General features: G+C 48.4%; 1 protein-coding gene across 1 annotated transcript in view; it reads left to right on the top strand.

The window, feature by feature from the left end:
• The window catches only part of CUL4B (cullin 4B), a 74,426-nt gene that overhangs the window by 26,635 nt on the left and 28,051 nt on the right, over nt 1–19,740 (top strand). The window contains exon 13 of the mRNA XM_088478205.1: nt 18,195–18,299. Within this exon, the coding sequence (XP_088334331.1) occupies nt 18,195–18,299 (105 nt within the window). The remainder of the gene's footprint in view (nt 1–18,194; nt 18,300–19,740) is intronic.

Here is a 19,740-nt window from a genome sequence, read left to right as displayed (position 1 = left end):
GGGGTCCAATTGGGTGCAGGGTTTTTATTTTTTTGAGCACCTCCAGAGTAGGTCCAATTTTACCTGAAATCCATATTTCAAGGAATAATTGTCTGCACTTGTTTTGGACCCCTTTGGACAACCCCCTAATGACTGAATGAGCAATTGGAAGTTACCAATTTGCTTAATTAGTCACCACCTGCAGCGCTGTCTTTTCGACAGCATCGCAGACTGCTTCCATGGACCAGCCGGGCACAGAACGGGTACTGCTCCTAACCCTGCACTCCACTACCCTTAACTTTGCACCGGCTCCCCACACACGCTACTCTACACCTAACCCTGCTTTCGCTGCCCACACACACTACCCCTAACCCGACTCCTGCTGCCCGCACACACTGCACAACACTACCCTTAACCCTGCCTCCCTCACAGCCTCGACAGCCGTCTGCAGGCTGAGTGGGAGAAGAAAAAAAAATCCCTTCCAGCAGGATTTTGTCTGCAAAAAACCCTGCAACCATTATTTTTTATTAATTGGATACCATGGGTATTGGGAGCGCACATACCTGCAGTAGTCCAAAATTGGTTTCAGTGTTGTGGCTGTGCAGCAGATACGCACGCCAAAAATAGGTTGGCGACATGACCTTATCGAGGTTCTTGTTTGATAACAGACTTGAATCCATGATGCAAAAAAATGTCAGGAGGTAGGTCTAGTAGACTAACGCAGGATAAGAAGAATAGATAACCTGTGCCGACTTCAAGATAACGGCTAAAAGAAGCCAGAAATTATAGCCCAGGTTTGCAGTACAGCAGAAAATATTACGTCGGGATGACAGGGCAGTTCTTTTGTCAGACCTATAGGGGATCCAATCCCAAGCAACAATGACTACGCCTGGTCTCTCCCAACCATACCAGTAGGAGACAGGCTTCTGAAATTGAAATTCACCAAAAGATGGAGTTGCTCTGTTCTGGACAGATGGGTACTTGGGGTGGTACTCAATGGGTACCAGATAGAACTAGAAAAGTTGCCAAGATGAACAAGTTTGTGTTGTCAGTCACTCCTACTACAGAGGTGGCAGTTGCTGCTCTAGAAGACCATTTAAGAAAACTTTTGCAGTTAGTAAAGCCAGTACCTCCTGCAGAGAGAGGAAGTGGATTCTATTCATGTCTGTTTCTGGTAAAGAAACATCAGGGGATTTCTTAGCAATACTCGATCTGAGGGAACTAAGTATATTTGTACTAGTAAAATTTTGCATGGAAACGCTGAAAACCATTTTAGCAGGCATAATAAAAGAAGACTTTATAGCCTCAGTAGATCTGAAAGATGCCTACTTTTAACTTTTCAGCCAACTGGCAACATGAGGGCTTGCCTACAATTTTTTGTGGCCTACAGTAGGCGACTATTTCCAATGGTATACGTTCAGGAAGCCGGCCGTCGCAATGCCGACAGCCAGCTTCCCAACTACTTAATCCCGGTGAGGGTTAAATGACAGGCGTGTAAATCTAGATGCCTGTCATTTTACCGAAACCGGGAGACCGGCGCCCGGCATCCCGATCGAAGTGAATGCCTGGCACGGACAACCGCGCCTGGGGGGGTAGGGGGGATTGGGTTAGGTTAGGGGCACCCGGGTGGGACTTAGGGTTAGGCGCCCCCCCCCTCCAGGAGGCTAGGGTTAGTCTAGGGGGAGGGAGGGTTAAGTCCCCCCAGGGGACTTTGGTTTAGGCGGTGGGGAAGGGGGGGTTAGGTTAGGAGGGTTAGGGGGTAGAATTAGTTTAGTTTATACTTCCCTTTAGGACGATCTGGATTTCCTCCTCTGTCGGGCTGACGTTGCCGGTATTTGAATCATACCGAATGCATTTCCGATTACTCACAGAGAACATTCGTAAGGTTTCTTGTGACTCTCAAGCATGGCTCAACTAAAAAAGCAAGAAATACCAGTCTGGTTTTGGGCAAATCAAAATTAAGAGATGTTATGAGACAGGTTAACCTGAGCCATGACATTCTACAGTGCATGGCAGGTTTATAAATTGAGAGAAAAGCCAACTAATACAAATGCAGCAGATAATATAGGTGTACAGGTAGATACTCTATGATACCGAATTACACTCTGAGGAGATATGTAGAAATATTCAGGGGTTATCTACGTTCGTTCATGTTTGAGGCAAGATCCAACTTTGCACAGGACTTTGTCTTCTGGGCATGTTGTCCTAAACTATAGACCTAGTTTCATGGGCAAGATGGCAAATGAGTAGGATGCAGTGGAATATACTAAAGTATAGTCGCTGAAAACCGTCTCTTGCTTGGTGGAGAAATATAAAATAAAAAAAAATGGGTCAGCATCACTATCACAGCCACGATACCTGATATTAACATGAGAAGTTCAGTAGGATGGGGGAGGGGGCACATCTGTGGCAGCATGCAGTGCAAGGTTGGTGGAGCCCACAAAATAAATTGTTCTCAACTCAGTGAGAGATGAGAACAGTGTGCAAAGCAATAAGTCCTATTCAGGATCATCCAAAAGTGTCTCACCTAAAATTGTTCTCAGACAATGTGGAGGTAGTAGCCTATATGAATCACCAAGGTGGTACCAAGAGTCCCTGAGACTGATTGGTGAAGTAATGAAGATTATGGTATAGCCAGAAAAGTACTTAAGTTCTCTTAGCTCTCCATGTGTCTGGCAGAGAAAATGTTATAGCAGACTTTTTCTCAGCCGATAACTGAAGTTCTTAAGGCAGCCTCGACAAGGGCAATGTCTACCTCATGGGCTAAGAAGGCTCACAAGTCAGGGGAAGGACATCTGCAGAGCAGCTACTTGGTCCTCCATACATATGTTTAAAAGTCACTATGCTTTTAAAATTTAAATGTTTCTGGCGCCCACTTTGTAAGTAGTGTTCAAGCAGCAATTAAATACATTTCACTTGCGAATGCACATACTTTGAAGTCTATACTTATTAACCCTCCCTGTACTCTGCTTGGGGACATCCCATAATAATGGATGCCATGGAGGAGTGAAGAGAAAAATATTGTAGTATTCTCACCAATAATACTGTTTATCCAGGATACTCCATGGTAGTCTATAGATTACCCTCCTACCCCCCCCACCCCTTTCCCCAAATTCTTTTCTCAGGAAGCAAGTAAGGAGAGACACTCAAAAAGACAAAAAAGTGAAAGATGAGTTAGCCTATGTAAGCCAGGTTGCTAACCCATAGTAATGGCTGCCATGGAGTATCTCGAAGAAACTGCTTTATGGGTGAGTATAAGCCACTGTTTTTTATCTGTGAATACGCCCAAGTCCAAAGGGTTTTGGTCCATTTTGACACTCTGGCATGAGGAGGGGTTCCTTTCTTAAGAGCCAGGGCACCTCCTCCATGGTGAAAAGGCAGGCATGGACAGGCAAACACCAATCATCAAGACCAGTAGACAAGCTTTTTGCATAACTGGATCCTGCCCAGAGTCTCCTGTCTTAGTGGACCACCATCTACAGTACCAGTCAAAAGTTTGGACACTGAAGCTGATTGAGAGAATGCCAAGAGTGTGCAAAGCTGTCATCAAAGCAAAAGGGGGCCACTTTGAGGAATCTAAAATATAAAACATATTTCTCCTTCATCCACTAGGGGACACTGGAGTTCAAGACAGTGGGGTATAGACGGTGGTAGAGTAGAGCCTGGCACTTTAAATAATTTAGAAGTGTGACTGGCTCCTCCCCCTCTATGCCCCATCAGCCCCAGTTTTTAGAATGTGCCCGAGAGAGCCGGTCGCACATGAGGCTGTCTCCAGCCTTTCTCATATAATTTTTAATTTTTATTTTTTTTTATTTAACAAGCTGAGGACAGGCAGGCTGCTTACTGTGGCAGTCTGCCTGCTACGTGGGAGCCGCCGGGAGGGCACCACACGGCTACTGCAGTCTGTGTCCGGTGACCCTGAGGGGGGACTTTAAACAGAGTCATCGGACTCCATGAGGACCGCCACAACTGAAACTGGTTCGTGTCCGGGTTTCCTCATTTGCCCCCCTGCCCAGCAACCCGGCCGCAGCAGTCCGTAAGTATATCCCACTACTCCTGACTAGCTGGAGTGGTGGGCCAAAACGCTGGGCTCAGGGACAGCGCACACTGCATGGCTGTCACACACGGCTCCTTCCCCCTGCCAGTGAAAGTGGTAGCTGCTGACGAGACCTGCCGCTGCACTCGACAGTCAGCGCCCGGGTCTCTGGCTTATACCTAGCCATCCCCCTCCTATTAACGAGGGGATGGAGCGCGGGCCCCTGCAAGTGCGTGTTAAGCGGCAGTGATTCCGTGACTGTCACTGTGACGCCTGTTCCTCCCTTCTCTATATGGGAGTAGAAACGCTCGCCGCACCGCTGCTCACTAAATAGTGTAGCACAGGCGAGGTCCTGCCATCTGCCATTGGTAGTGTAATGGCGGGCTTCAGGACGAGTCCCTCTACATGAGGCAGCGCTGACAAGCAGCGCGATCCTTGGTGTAGGAGTACCCGCGTATAGAGGCTTCCCTTATTGAGAACAAGGGCCCAGCCTTATAAATGTGTCTGCTGATGCTCCCGTACCCCGCTCAGAAGGGCCGGGAGGAAGGTTGTCTTCCCTACATTACGCCCAGCCCACTTTTTCTTAGTAAGTGGGCAGAGGCGAGCCTTACAGTGCACGCGCGCGCACACACTGATAGCCGGTATTTTAGGGAAGGGCGCGTCATACATAATAGCCGCGCCATCTGTAGTCGGGCTCGTGCTCTAAGCCCTCATCTGAGAGCAGCGCGGTCTGCCGGTCCGTTAGCGCTGCTGCGCAGACATACTCGGCATTAGTCCCCCCGTGAAGGGACCTCAGAGGTATCTGGGAGGGCATCCTGCCGCGTCTAAAGCAGGCAGCAGCAGCCCCCCAGTATTAAAATGGCGGCCGCACTCGGGGCAAAGCCACGCCCCCTTCGCGGCCCTAATTGCGGGCACGCAACAGCCCAACCAGCGGGGCAGCCACCACTGCCTACCGCTGGTTAAAGATGCAGTGCAGTGCAGACCAGCGCCTGAATGAACGCGGCTGCCTCCTAACTCCTGCAACAGGGTTAATTAATGCGACTCCCTCCCCCTCCCACGCTGGGAGTGCTGCTAGCACAAAAGTAGAAGTAGGAGGGAGTGCTTTTATAGTGCTAGCTACAAATAAGTATCAGCGCAGGGCTCGGATCTCTCCACGGCTCTTGCTGTGTGGAGTTTGTATGTTCTCCCGGTGCAGGCAGCACTGTCTTTGCTTAGGCTCATCTTAAGAATTAGCAACGCTCCTCATCTAAATCTCAGGAGGAGATGCCGCGTCCTGCAGCTCCTGGCTGGGCTGAGCAGGCTTCCCTGTTAGCTATAACATAGGGCTAATAGCCTTACGTTATACCAGCACAATGCGGCTCCCCGATGCAGCGCTGTATGACCATCACACTCCTGTCACAGCAGGACAGCATCACCGCTTTATACTATTAAGGGGGCTAGCAGCGCTGTGCTAACTGGAGTGTAGCAGTTTGCACACGCACAGCGCGGTATTCATGAAAAAACAGCCCCCCTGCTTCCCTTTTAAGGACTGTAGTTACTGCCTGCACACAAGCAGTATAGCTCAGTGCACTACCTGCAGCAGGGAGTGCTTTAGCGTGGGTCTCTTACGCCTACCACACTGGGAGTGCTTCAGCGCAAAAGGTAGGGGAGGCCCTGTCCTTGTATAATAGGAGTTTAGTGCTAGCTACAGTGGATAGCTGGTTGCTAGCTGTATGGGCACTAGCCCAATTCCCTTTTGCACATAACACCACGTTAGGCGGTTCTGAAAGAGGCCAGTTCAGTCGATGCATCACAGCTAGAAGCGAGGGGTTGGCGAGACAGTCCCGCCAATGCAGCGCCGCTTGGCAGGCTTCCCTTCGTTCTATAACAAAGGGCGCCTAGCTTAATCTAATGGCTTGATATCTCAGCCTGTGAAGTATCATAGCCTCATGGTGTACTAGCTCTACTGTTCTGGTGCTGCTGCCAGACCTTATGGTTATAGCATACCCTTCACCCAGGGTTAGCACACTTTGGCGTCCCATCCCCATGCTTATGCCTCACATGGGCTCGCCTTAAAGAGACTTCCCATGCATATATGTGGCAGCACATATACTACATTATAGGCTGGTCTTAAAACCTTTCACCATTTTTCTGTGCTTACCTTAGAAGGTATGCATATGTGCATCTATTTATATCTCATGTGTTCCCTTCGGCAGCACATACAGGAAGAGGTTAGTAACGTGCGGCTAGTGTAGTTGTTGGCATTACTGCCTCACAGCACTGAGGTAGTCTTTTTGATTCCCACTTCGAAAAATGGGTTAATCTGGCACTAAAAGGGCTCACCTGCTAAGGCGAGTACACCTGTAACAGAAGGGTCCCAGGATCGAAACCAGTCTGGGACAGCACGCAGCTACCATATCCTGTCCCTGCGCAGTAGCTGAGTGACGGCCACACGCGGTACATGAGCAGTCCCCCTGCGGGGGGGTAAGCCACGGGTATGGTATGTATATATATATGTGTGTGTGTGTGTATATGTATATATATGTGTGTATATATATATATATATATATATATATATATATATATATATATATATATATATATATATATATATATATATATAATGTATATTGTATATTGTATTTTATACTAGCCCTGCAGTAGAAACATATACATGCTGGAGTGAAATTTGTCCTTGGAGTTCCTTCCATGGCTTTAATTTTTGCTCATGTTCTAGTTTTACAATATTATCGTCACCTACTAAATTTGTATGTAGGTATGCGTATGCATATATGGATATCGCTTCTTATCCTTACCATAAGAGCAGGGGTAGGATCTGTTCTTATCAGTTTTATGTCTGATACCTAGCATATTGATAGAAGGCTGCGATTGGAGGCTGGACTCCTGATGCGGTAGTTGGTACAATAACTCCGCTTAACACGATCTCTCCCGGGGGATTGGGTTGTGTGTGTATATACATGTATATGTGTAGGAGGCCTATACTTCCACAAGCATTAGGTTACCTATACCACGCATGGGAAGCCGCCTGGGATTACCAGAAGCTGTAGGCTATATCCATACTATTATATGGTGGCTCTATAATCTAAGGTCATGTGCTGCAGCTTACATAGTGATAGTCACAATTCCCTAAGGCATTGCTTCTAGCATGGACCCTAGACATGTCACATGTATATAAGGATATATACTTATATAGCTCGGTTCATGTCAGTCTATATCTATGGCGCCCCGTTTCGGGGGACCTATTATCATTACAGTGATGCACTTGGTAGCAAGCTTGTAAGACGCCCATTCTTTGTATGTATATTTCCTAATAATTGGGAAACAAAAACCTGTTTTCTGTTTAACCCTACTGGGGTTATCACTACTGCTATCTCCCTTCTTTGCTTGGGATAACTAAAGAGTTCTATGTCTAAGTACAGGTACCCTTCTCAGTATCGATTCCGGTACTCCATATTATTGTCGCATATCTCAATAGAATGAGTCTAAAGGGCCCTTAGGTACAATTCATATCTTGAAGGCCTAGGGCCACCTACCGATTTAGGCAGGGACAGACCTGGGTTATATTAGATTGGTGGGCATAATACACATTGTAAATATTTGTGTAAGGATACTTAAACTAGCAGACCGTTTTTGGGGTATAAGTATAATCTACAGATACACGTCTCTAATGGAACAGGCTCAGGTATAGAGTCCTGTTTTACGACCTTCTTGTCTCCACTAACATTTTGCTAGTTTCCACAGTAGTTTCTACTGCACATCTCCAGACTGAAGTATGTGCTGTAGGCCATTGGTCTTAGCCCACTGAAGCTACTCTCTATTCCTAATGTGGCGGGTTGCTTTGCGATAGAACAGGTCAGTGACATTCTACATTTCGGCCAGAGGGCTTCTGGTTGCTCACAGGTGAGAGCTTACCCACTAATGCCTCGGTAGAGGCTCCTATTTCATGTAAACTGACATACATAGAGTTCTTCTCCCTTACTGCCTCCTAGCAGCCATCCGCTCTTTTAATCAGTTGGCTCTACACTTTAGAATTTTCCTGGAGTGTGGGTGCATAGTTACAACATTGAGAACCAATTCTACTAGAATCTGTTGGCGTTATGGACCAAAGCACATCTCTGGGCTACTGCACATCTTTACATAGAAGTGTGACAGTCACTATGTTCCACTCAGGGGGCCTGGTGGGTTTCCTGTTCAGTAGCTGTTGATATTTTTATCATACTGACAGGTATCTGACTATTATCTTCCTGGTTTTTCTCATGCTATGTTCAGGCCAGCAGTTACTACTGCCTATGCACTTCGATCATGTTGGAAGTTGTACGTTGTTTTCTCTTTAGCGTCAGGGTTTCAGTTGCTGGTTTATTCCTGTTCTCAGCATTGGTTGTACTGCGGTCTGACCCTCTGAAAGGTATTGTAATCTCAATCCTCTCGAAGCCGCCTCATGCCCAGGGTGATCTCCACTCTTTGGAGATTTCTATGGTCTCATCCTTCCGCTGGTTAACAACTTTGTAGTACTTGGACTTCCAGAAGGGTTCAGGGCGACTGTGCGGCCTTGACTTTTACCTCCCTGTATACTCTTTGTGAGGAGTCTGTGGACTCTCTGTTTTTGTAGATTGGTATCGTTATACTTCTATCTGTATGAGTTATGTCCAGCAGTGCTGGTATTCTGCTATCTGCAAAATGTGGCAGCTTCCTGTTTCCGACTCTGGTACGGTTTCCTCGAGGTTTCTTCTCGGGTTACTGCCCTTCTCCTATGGATTCGGGTAGGAGTTCTCTTCTCCCAACAGTCTGGCTTGGTCTGTTTTCAGCTGAGTTTACAGTGTTCTGATGCTTCTCATCTGAGGGTGTTTTCTCGCTAGCCGCTTATTCCATTCGACTACTGTACGTTGTGGTATTCTGTGTCTGTTCCGCACGGAGTTCTGTTTGTCTCCTGGCTCACGACACTTGATTCTCAGCTCTTGCCTTCCGTTGAACCTCCGGTTCTATGCGGTCCCTGTTCGGTTGGCCGAAGGGTCGGCATGTTCTCCGCGCTTCCCACCCGGGAGGTTGGCTTTGGGACGTCCCCACTGTCTTGAACTCCAGTGTCCCCTAGTGGATGAAGGAGAAAACAGGATTTTGGTACTTACCGATAAATCCCTTTCTCCGATTCCACAGGGGACACTGGACGCCCGCCCGGCGCGGCGTACCTGCCTGTTGTGGGTCTTTATATAGTTGTGTGACTGCATGTGTTCCCTGCAGTGGTTTCCTCTGTTTTCCTTCAGTCGGTATTGTTCCGTTCTGTGGTCTTCTCCTTCTCCTCATTTTCCTGTTGTCCTCCGTCTCCTCTCGGGCTCAGTTCTTAAACTGGGGCTGATGGGGCATAGAGGGGGAGGAGCCAGTCACACTTCTAAATTATTTAAAGTGCCAGGCTCTACTCTACCACCGTCTATACCCCACTGTCTTGAACTCCAGTGTCCCCTGTGGAATCGGAGAAAGGGATTTATCGGTAAGTACCAAAATCCTGTTTTTGATTTGTTTAACACTTTTTTTTTTTTTTTTTTGTTTGTTTACAACTTAATTCCATATGTATTTTCATAGTTTTGATGTCTTCAGTATTAATCTACTATGTTGAAAATAATTCAAATTAAACAAAAACCATTATAGACACGCCCCCTTTTCGATGACCACGCCCCCTTCTCGGCACGCACGGACATGCCCTCTCTAGCTCCGGCGCCCTGCCTCCCGCCGGAGCTAGAGGGAACACTAGATCATATCCTCTTTGGGCATGTGGATAAACTGTACAATGGTCAAGATGAACTCTGTACCTCACGGGACTTCTACTTAGAAGATTTTGTGAAACTCTGGTTCTGAGAATCAAATTATTAGCCCTTTTATGAAGGGAGTCCAGACACTCCGTTCATATGGGTGATTGACCCTATTCTGGAAGAACAACTCTGCAGTGGCTACTGTTTTGCATCTGTTCCTGATCTAAAAGCCGTAATGTCCTGCAGGCTTATCTTGCATTCCAAAGGTCTAAATCTTCACTTACGAGTGGAAAAACTCCTCCCAGATGCAATGCTTTTGCTCAGTGATCATTTTCATTTACATGGGGAGTACCGCTCTTCGCTTGACATTAAAGATGCGTACCTTCATATCCCAATTTAGGAAGGCCACCACAGCTTTCTCAGGTTTACAGTGGGGAAGGTAATTTTAAATTCGGTGTGCTTCCTTCCAGTTTGGTAAAGATTTTAAAGTGCTGTGGCCAAAGAGATAACTGTACTTTCAGCTTTGTTTAATGTCAAGGGTGTGACATTCTGTATTTGGGAGACATCAAATGAGTTCTGCCAGTCTCTTCCAGAACCATCTGCGCCCTTTCAGCGCAAGAATGGAATCTAACAGCTGGGTAACAAACTACCCAAAGTCCTCTTCAGTCCTGGCAAAGCTCATGTTCTTCCTGGCTCTACTGTTCATCACCAGCTGCTAGAGGGTATTTCTACCACAGGAGAAAATGTGTATGATCTCTAAAGACTGATGGCTCTCCTAGTATTATTCCTTCAGTGTATGAAACGCTGTGGATGGTTATTCTTTCTTTGAAGTGATGCAATGTGCTCACTTCCATTCATGATTCTTCCAGATCCAAATTTTGGTGAGGTGGTCTAGGTTCAACCTCTCCTGGCAAACTAGACTTTGTCCCAACAGGTCTGGTCATCACTTATGCGATGGCTAAAAACAAACCTCAGCCCTTTCCCCTTATGGGACTGGACTGTGGTCTCTTGGAAACCAGTCTTCGGCGTTGGTGGACAGTGTCCCCAAACAGCAAATGGGAACCATGCAGTAAATGAGCAGGATAATGTGCTAGGTAGAATGTAATCTCCCTGCCATTTCAGCATTCTTCATCCTGGGGGTGGATAATTGTGAGGCTGGCTTCCTTAGTTATCTGGCGATCCACCCAGGAAAATGGTCCCTCCACTGGAAGTCTTGAGAAAGATTGTTAGCCAGATGTCGACTTAATGGCCTGTCAGCTGAACCACAAAATGGATTGCTGCTATGCAAGGTCATTCTGATCACTACGAAGTAAAACGTGATATACACACATTTTGTATGTGGGTGCAGAACCACTTTTCAGTGACTATCTTGTAAAGTCAAGGTTCTTTCTTCCAATAGGTCTTGACATCCATACTGTTAAAGCTAAGGCAGTGATGCTCCATGCCAGAGTCTTCTAAGATTTACCAGAGTGTGAAATTGTACTTTCTTTGCTGTGGGAAAAAGGTGGTCCCCTCCTCCACGTTGAATTTTGGCATGCCCTTAGATCTTTTCTGCAGGATGCCCTGGATGCGTGGTTTCGCCACACATCCTTTAAAACACAGGTTTCGGCGTTGGTAATCTCTTTCCTGCGTAAACCGGCCACAATCCTAAAGGTACAGTCAATCTGTCCAGCCTGAAGTAGTATCCACAGCTCCATCTCAATCAGGACATCATTCCAGCCTTTGGGCTGGAGAAGTCATCTGGTAGAGACCAGTCTTACAGATTGTGGTGTGAATATTGCGTATTTGTCGAGAGGACTTCATCATTGCAATAGACTACTTTTAGTGGTCTTATATGGCACTTGCAGATGCTTGTAGCAGTTATGGATGAAGGCTACAATTCGCTAGGAATATGTTTAGGAAGGTGTCCAGGATTCCATTTGGGTCAAACACACTCTCTACCAGGTCGGTGAGTGTCTCTTGGACTGCGTGGCATGGGCCTCTCTGACATAGCAGTGCAGGGCTGCAGTTTGGTTCTCCGTCCATACCATCAATATGTCAGAAGTTGAAAATTTTTATGTTTAAAGATGCCATTTTTGTATTTTTTCATCACTGCTGCAATAGAGCTTGATTGGTTGTTCGTTTCAGTTCTACAGTACTTATGGGCTTTGAAAGAAACTAAAAATGTTCTGGTGGATGGATATAGAAGGGAGGGGTTACAGTTTGACCTGTTTTTAGCTGTAATTGTTGCTTTACTCCTACCCTAAAACACTATCGCCACAGTACAACAGTGTCCCCTCAAATGGATTCTTCGCATCAGATTTTACCACCTAAGTCTTACTTACAGTAAATTACAGTAGTAGTATTAACACAAATTATCTTCAACTGCAAATAAGCACTATTTCTACATCAGGGTCCATAGGGAATCCACAGGATACCTTGGGGTCTAGGTGATGACGTCAGGCATCGGGCACCATAGAGTTAAGTTTTCAGCCTCCCAGGATGCACTAGGGTCCCCCTCCTATACCCCGCCCCCGAGCCAAGGCATCTCTGTTTCGTTGGTGCCCGGCTCGGAGTCTGAGCACCTGTTTAGAGGGGGGCTAAGGATAGCCCCTGAAGTTTTCTTCAAGGCAGCTGTGGCTGCCCATCTGGAAGTACAGCATGGACAGTCATTATTGACGTCCATGCTGTCTACCCTACACCCCCGCCGGTACCAGAACGCCGGTACTGATTCGGGGATGCTGTTAGGCATCTGGGGTCACAGCTAGCGGTGACCCCAGATGTTTGGGACCATGGCTGGATTTAAGGGGGACAGCAGGTAAGCAGCGGGCTCCCGCGGTGGGTCCCTGCTGAAACATGGTCCGGAGTCCCCAGGCAGGGGGCACCCTGGGGACTGGCTGCAGCGTGGAGCCAGGTAACAGACCTGCGCTTCCACTACTCCCCTGGGACAGCGGACCGCAGCTGAGCGGTAGCGTTGCGGCGTCCCAGGGGTTAATTGCATGCCAGGGGAGCGCGCCTTCCCTGTACTCAGCCAGCGCCTCCCCCGCTGCACACAACCTCTCTGCACTAGCCGATTGGCCCTGTGGCAGCGCTCCTCCCCCAGGCCGGCCTCCTCTCTGCTCCTCGGTGGCCATCTTTACAGAAAGCATGGCGGACGCTGCTGATCGGTGGCATCGTGGTCTGGGTCCCCCGGCATACCTCTCCTCCGTTGGAACAGGTCTGTGTATGCAGCGCTGTGTCCTACCAGACTCTGTCTGCGTAGTTGAGGATCAGCGCTGATAGTGCAGGGATTAATTTCTTTGCATTGTATGTGACTGCAGCTAGCGTCTGCTGCCTGTACTTTCGCTTTCTACTGTCAGCCTTTTCACTGTCCCTGCTCTTCTTCTGCTAAAGCCCTTGCGGTGCGGTGATTGCAGGGCGGTTCTCCCACTATACTAAATGTGTATCAATGAGAGGGGTCACATACTTGCCATCATGTCTGAGAGTGATATTCCTCTCCAGCTTCTGTGTACTACGTGTAAGGTACCTATAGCGGAGAGGGAGGGTAGCGCGGAGGGGCTATGCCGGCAGTGTTTTTTATTGGTGCGGCCAATTACTGTCACGACTCCGGTACAGGAACCGCCCTGGGCTTGTTTCGCTAAGCGCTTACAACCCTAGTGGGCCAGTTAGCTCCGCAACCTGCGTTCTCTCAGATGGGTTTGTCCCAGCAGTCAGTGGTGTCGTCACCCATGCAGGAGTTCCCGAGACAACTGATGGTACCCCACAGTCTCCCTATTTCCCCTCCTCAGGTCTCTCAGGAGCCTGCGTGGGTTAATTCTCTGACAAGTTCTGTACAGCATTTGTCGGACGTGTTACAAGGGGAGTCTGTATTGCGGCCTTACAAGCGGCCGGTGGCGTCTCTGTCCACTCCTTATGAGGATGACGACGGGACAACCGATGATGGGGAGATTCTGGATCTTCCGGACCAAGAACCTCCCCGTACTAAAGAGTCGGACGCTAAGTCTAAGGTTTATATTCCTGGCCTTATTCGTGCAGTCCGCACAGCTTTAGTTATTGAGGATGATGAACCTCCGGTATCAAAATCCAAATATGCCTTTTTCAAGGATATTAAGGGTGACTCCACAGTGTTTCCTCTTTCGGGTCAATTGGTGGACCACTTAGAGGAGGCGTGGAAACATCCTGGCAAACTGTATCAGCCTCAAAGACGTTTAGCAGTGGCTTATCCGTTTGCGGACAATTATTTTTCTAAGTGGGAATCCCCGCCACAGGATGATTCCCATGTGACGTGCCTGGTCCGAAGTGCCACGTTGCCCATGCCCTCCATGTCCTCCTTGAAGTATGCCACGGACCGTAAGATGGAGATCTGCCTAAAGTCCGTTTATTCCCTCGCGGGGGGGGGGGGTCAGCCAGGCCGGCTATGGCCATTTGTTGGGTAGCCAGAGCTATGGAGATAGTTTGGAGGCGTATTTCGATTCCGACTGTTCGGCTGAACAGACCGAGTTGATAGGCAATCTCCGGGATTCGGCCACTTACATTAATGAAGCAGCTTTAGATCTCAGTACCCTGACTTCTCGGATTTCTTCGGCAGCTGTGGCGGCTCGTCGCACCTTATGGTTGCGATCTTGGAAGGCGGACGCTGATTCCAAAAAGGGCTTGGAAGCTTTGCCTTTTAATGGAGAAGTCCTATTTTGGTCCGGATCTGGACAAAATTGTAGCCACGCTGGCGGCAGCCAATTCGGCATGTCTCCCGTCTGCTGCAGTTCCTTCCAGTTCAGGTACGTCGTCCTTTCGGCCTTACAGGGCCCAGGGTAGGCCTAAAGCACAGTCCTTTCCCCGACAGGCTGGCCCCAAGAAATTGGCCAAGCCTCGGAAGCAGGCCTGGAGTACCAGACGTACGGCCCCTAAGTCCGATGACAAGCCTGTGGCCTGGCGGTCTGGGCCTCCCTTTGGGGGATCCCAAAGTGGGAGGCCGCCTACTACGGTTCGCCCAGTTTTTTTCGGTAACCACGACAGACAGTTGGGTTCACGAGGTGGTTTCTCACGGGTATGCCCTCTCCTTTCGGCACAGGCCTCCATCCCGATTCTTCACCACGGGTCTTCCATCAGACCGGAACAAATCCACGGAACTGCGGAAGGTTTTGCACACTATGCTCCAGGCTGGAGTTATAGTGCCTGTTCCTTTCTCCCAGAGGGGCCTGGGTTTCTATTCCAATCTGTTTTTGGTGCAGAAACCCAATGGGTCGTACCGTCCGATCCTCAACCTCAAAGCACTCAAGTCCTTGCGGCTGCCGAGGTTTCGGATGGAGACCTGCTGTCCCCCTCTGGCGCTGGAACCTGGGGATTACATGGTGTCGTTGGACATACTGGACGCTTACCTGCATGTCCCTATTCTTTCGCGCCATCAACAGTTCCTCAGGTTTGCAATCCGCAACGATCACTTCCAGTTCCGGGCGTTACCTTTTGGCCTGGCGACAGCACCACGTGTGTTCACCAAGGTTATGGCGGTCATGGCGGCTTCCCTGCGGCTGCAGGGAGTCCGCATGTTGCCGTACCTAGACTACCTTCTGTTGGTAGCAGGATCTCCGGGGCTCCTTCTACACCATTTGGATCTGACGATTGCAGTACTGCAACGACACAGCTGGTTGATAAACTGGCAAAAGTCCACCCTGATCCCGTCTCAGAGGATTCTGCACCTCGGAGCCTTATTGGACTACAGTCGGCAAAGGATCTTTGTGACGGGGGAAAAGATCTCTGCCTTGCAGTTGTCTGCAGAGTCGCCGTGTGTCTCTTTACTCGGCAATGAGGTTACTGGGCTCCATGGTGTCAGTATTCGACATGGTGGAATATGCCCAGTTTCACTCCAGACCTCTGCAGCAATTGATCCTGTCCAAATGGAATGGACTGCCTCAGAGTCTCAAATCCCAGATGATGGTGCTCACTCCGGAGGTTCGCCTGTCCCTTGCCTGGTGGTTGCAGAGGACCCATCTCAACAAGGGTCGTCTGTTTTGGGTGGCGAACTGGGTCCGATTGACAACGGACGCCAGTCTTCGGGGCTGGGGAGCGGTCACGGGTCCACACTTGTTCCAGGGCAGATGGACTCAGGCGGAAAAGGAGCTTCCAATAAACATCTTGGAACTCTGCGCCGTTTTCAGTGCTCTCCAGCAGGCACATCGGGTTCTCCAGGGTCATCCCGTGCAGGTCCAGTCGGACAACGCCACCACCGTGGCCTACATAAATTGGCAAGGAGGAACCCGAAGTCAGGCGGCACTCGTAGAGGTGTCCCGCATCCTGATCTGGGCGGAGCGCAATCTCCCGAGCATATCAGCAGTATTCATCCCGGGAGCCCTCAACTGGGAGGCCGACTTTCTCAGTCGGCAGGACGTTCATCCGGGGGAGTGGTCTCTGCACCAGGACGTCTTTCAACTTCTGGTGGACAGGTGGGGTCTTCCAGAGATCGACCTCATGGCGTCACGGCACAACAACAAGTTGCCGGTGTACGGGTCTCGCACAAGAGACGAAAAGGCGTCTCTGGTGGATGCTCTGTCCGTCCAGTGGATGTTCCGGTTTGCTTATCTCTTTCCTCAGTTTTCCCTTCTTCCACGGGTAATCCGGAAATTCAAACAGGAAGGAAGGACGCTCCTGTTGATAGCTCCCACGTGGCCCAGACGGCACTGGTTCTCAGACCTTCAGGGTCTGTCCATGGACATTCCTCTGCGGTTGCCGCTACGACCGGACCTACTGTCACAGGGTCCTTTCTTCACCCGGACCTGACTCGGCTGTCTTTGACGGCGTGGCTGTTGAGACGGCCATGTTAAGGTCCAGGGGTTTTTCCAGCTCTGTAGTACGAACTATGCTAAGAGCTCGGAAACCGTCTTCTGCAAGAATATACCATTGTGTGTGTGGCACACGTTCTTCCAGTGGTGCCGACCGAGAGGTTATGCACCTCGGGAGTTCCATCTGTCTAGAGTGCTAGCCTTCCTACAGGCGGGACTAGACCATGGGCTTCGCCTTGCTTCTTTGAAGGTGCAGGTATCTGCCCTGTCTGTCTGGTTCCATTGTAGGATTGCTACAATCCCTGATGTGCGCACCTTTATGCAAGGTGTTCTTCGAATTCAGCCTCCATTTGTTCCACCGGTGGCGCCTTGGGATTTAGCTGTGGTCCTGAGTGCTCTCCAGGGACCGCCGTTTGAACCACTGGACTCAGTGGATCTTAAATGGCTTACAGCTAAAACAATTTTCCTTCTAGGCATTGCTTCTGGCAAGACGTGTTTCTGATTTAGGGGCTCTCTTGTAGACCCCCTTTCTTGATTTTTCATGGGAAAAGGGAAGTGCTGCGCACTCGTCCTGATTTTCTTCCTAAAGTTGTCTCCTGTTTTCATATCAACGAGGAAATCGTTGTGCCGGCTTTTAACTCACCTGACCTTTCCGTGGGTGAGGCCACTTTGGACGTTGTGCGGGCCTTAAGGATTTATGTTGACCGCACTTCTTCGTTTAGGAAGTCGGATGCCTTGTTTGTCCTCTATGGCTTCCGTAAAAAGGGTTGGCCTGCTTCAAAGCAAACTTTGGCAGGTTGGATCCTAATGGCAATTTCAGAAGCTTATCTTCATGAAGGCCTGCCGGTTCCATCCTCTGTGAGGGCTCATTCCACTAGGTCTGTGGGTCCTTCGTGGGCAGCTCGACGTGGTGCCTCGGCAGTCCAGATCTGCAAGGCTGCCACGTGGTCCTCTGTCCATACCTTTTGTGAGGTATTGCGCGTTTGACACCTTTGCCTCTCAGGATGCTTCCTTCAGGTGGCGGATTCTCCTTTCAGCACAGGAGCGTCCCCACCCTTGAAGGATACTGCTTTGGGACATCCCCAAGGTATCCTGTGGATACCCTATGGACCCTGATGTAGAAAATGAGATATGGTAAGAACTTACCTTTGTTATCTCTATTTCTACGAAGTCCATAGGGTTCCACAGGACTCCCGCCCTGTCGCACCTGTGCTGCAGATGGGCTTTACTCTGGTCACCGGTTTTTCCGTCTCCCTCTGGTGAGAATGTGATTCTTGTGTGTGTCCAGATCTTTTTTTTTTTTTCTCTCTTCCTTCTCCTCCGGCCTATGTCTTGGTACGTAACTGAGATGCCTTGGCTCAGGGGCGGGGTATAGGAGGGGGACCCTAGTGCATCCTGGGAGGCTGAAAACTTAACTCTATGGTGCCTGACGTCATCACCTGTACCCCAAGGTATCCTGTGGAACCCTATGGACTTCGTAGAAATAGAGATAACAAAGGTAAGTTCTTACCATATCTCATATCATTGTCGTAAATTACACTTTCATAACCTATTAAAGGTTTTATTTAATTTTTGGTCTCAAATTACTGGGCAGCCAAACTGTTATTTATTTTAATTTTCAATAGTTTTGCATGTTACAGTTCTTTACACATTGTCATTTTGCTTTTTTATATTTTATAACTGCAGCCAAATATGTGGATTCAAAACTTCGAACTGGGAACAAAGAAGCTACAGATGAAGAGCTGGAGAAGATGTTGGATAAAATTATGATAATATTTAGGTTCATTTATGGTACGTGTTTGTTTATGCATGCAAATCCAATATTACTGGTAAGGGCATTAGGCTAGCTGTTTTATGCCCCTTTTACATCTCAAACCCTGGTCCGACCAGGGATATTGAACCCGGGTCAAACCCTTTCACACTGCACTTTCGACCCGGGTTGGCCCTCTTCCAAAACTCCACGGATGTCATTTTAAGTGGACTTTTAGGCCCGTATTCAATTTGGAGCGAATAGCCAGAATCATTACGTCATTTCGCAGGCAAAAAAGTATCGCTGTATTCAATTTGAAAGACTTTCCGCCTAGGCGGAAAGTCAATGCAATGTAATAGGCGAAAAAGTTTCGCCTATGAATAGCAGGTGGAAAAAAGTGCAGAATTGGGGTTTTCGGGTGCAACGTTGTGGGAACCCCCGTGCAGCCTTCAGACAGTCCCCCAAAGGTAAACTGCATCAAAAAAAAAAAAAAAAAACTTAACACACCAAAAAAATCACTTTCAATTTGAGGTGAAAAAAAATGTTGGGGGTCAAAGTTAAAAACTAGCGAACTTGACTCTGGTACCCCAAGTATGCCCCAGGTGTTTTCATTGCCGGGGCTTGCAGCAGGTGGATTCTTCACGATTTTTTTAAACTTACTTTTATATTTAAAAGTTGATAGTTATTTTCAAGTACCACAAACTTGCTGGGATAAGTTATTTTCTGCAAAAACAAAACACCTGAATACTATTCTGCACCACTTATACAGAAACGCTATTTAGCAGCTATTGAGCCCGTTTAAAAACACCAAATACCTTCAGCAAGCCAAATCGGGGATAACCATAGCTAACCCCCATGTCAGAGCATCTTTTGGGGGTGTCAGGCTGATTTCCCCAAATCTGACATGACCATCCGCTTGTTTAAGTTTCGCTGGGTTCCGTTTTCGCGTACTTTCAAATTGAATATGGGGATACGCGGGCACGCGCGCGATACTTTTCCGCCTGCAAAACAGGCGAAGTAGGCGAAAAGTCCGGGAGGCGGAAAAGTATTGCGGGTCCGCTCAAATTGAATACAGCTCTTAGGCTCAGAAAGATGAGCTGTCAGAATGGAACAAAAAAAGGGGTGTTGGACACCTTAAGTGATTTTAATTTATTACCTGCTGCTGAGTCCTGTGGAAGCCTGAGGTCTGCAGAAATTGTGCTATATTTTTATATATAACAGAGTTCATGTCAGCTGTCTGACAATCTTTGCCTCACCCCTAATTCTCAGAAGCTTCTTCACCTCATCAGGACTCCGATTTCCCATGGTGCTGAAAATCTGAGCGCTCATTTTCACTTTTGTAGTGTGCCAGCAGGGCTCAGGATGCTGACATTATCAAGGCATACAAAAAGCAGCCAATCGGCACTTTTCCCTGAGTCCCAGGTTGAATAACCTGGGTCAGACACTTAAGTGCACATAGACCCGTCCGACCCATGTTTAAAG

Source organism: Taudactylus pleione, unplaced genomic scaffold (genome assembly GCF_031769625.1).
Source record: "Taudactylus pleione unplaced genomic scaffold, aTauple2 ptg000211l, whole genome shotgun sequence".
Classification (NCBI taxonomy): Eukaryota; Metazoa; Chordata; class Amphibia; order Anura; family Myobatrachidae; genus Taudactylus; species Taudactylus pleione.
Note: the sequence above shows the minus strand (reverse complement) of the source record. Positions and strands in the feature narration are given on the sequence as shown.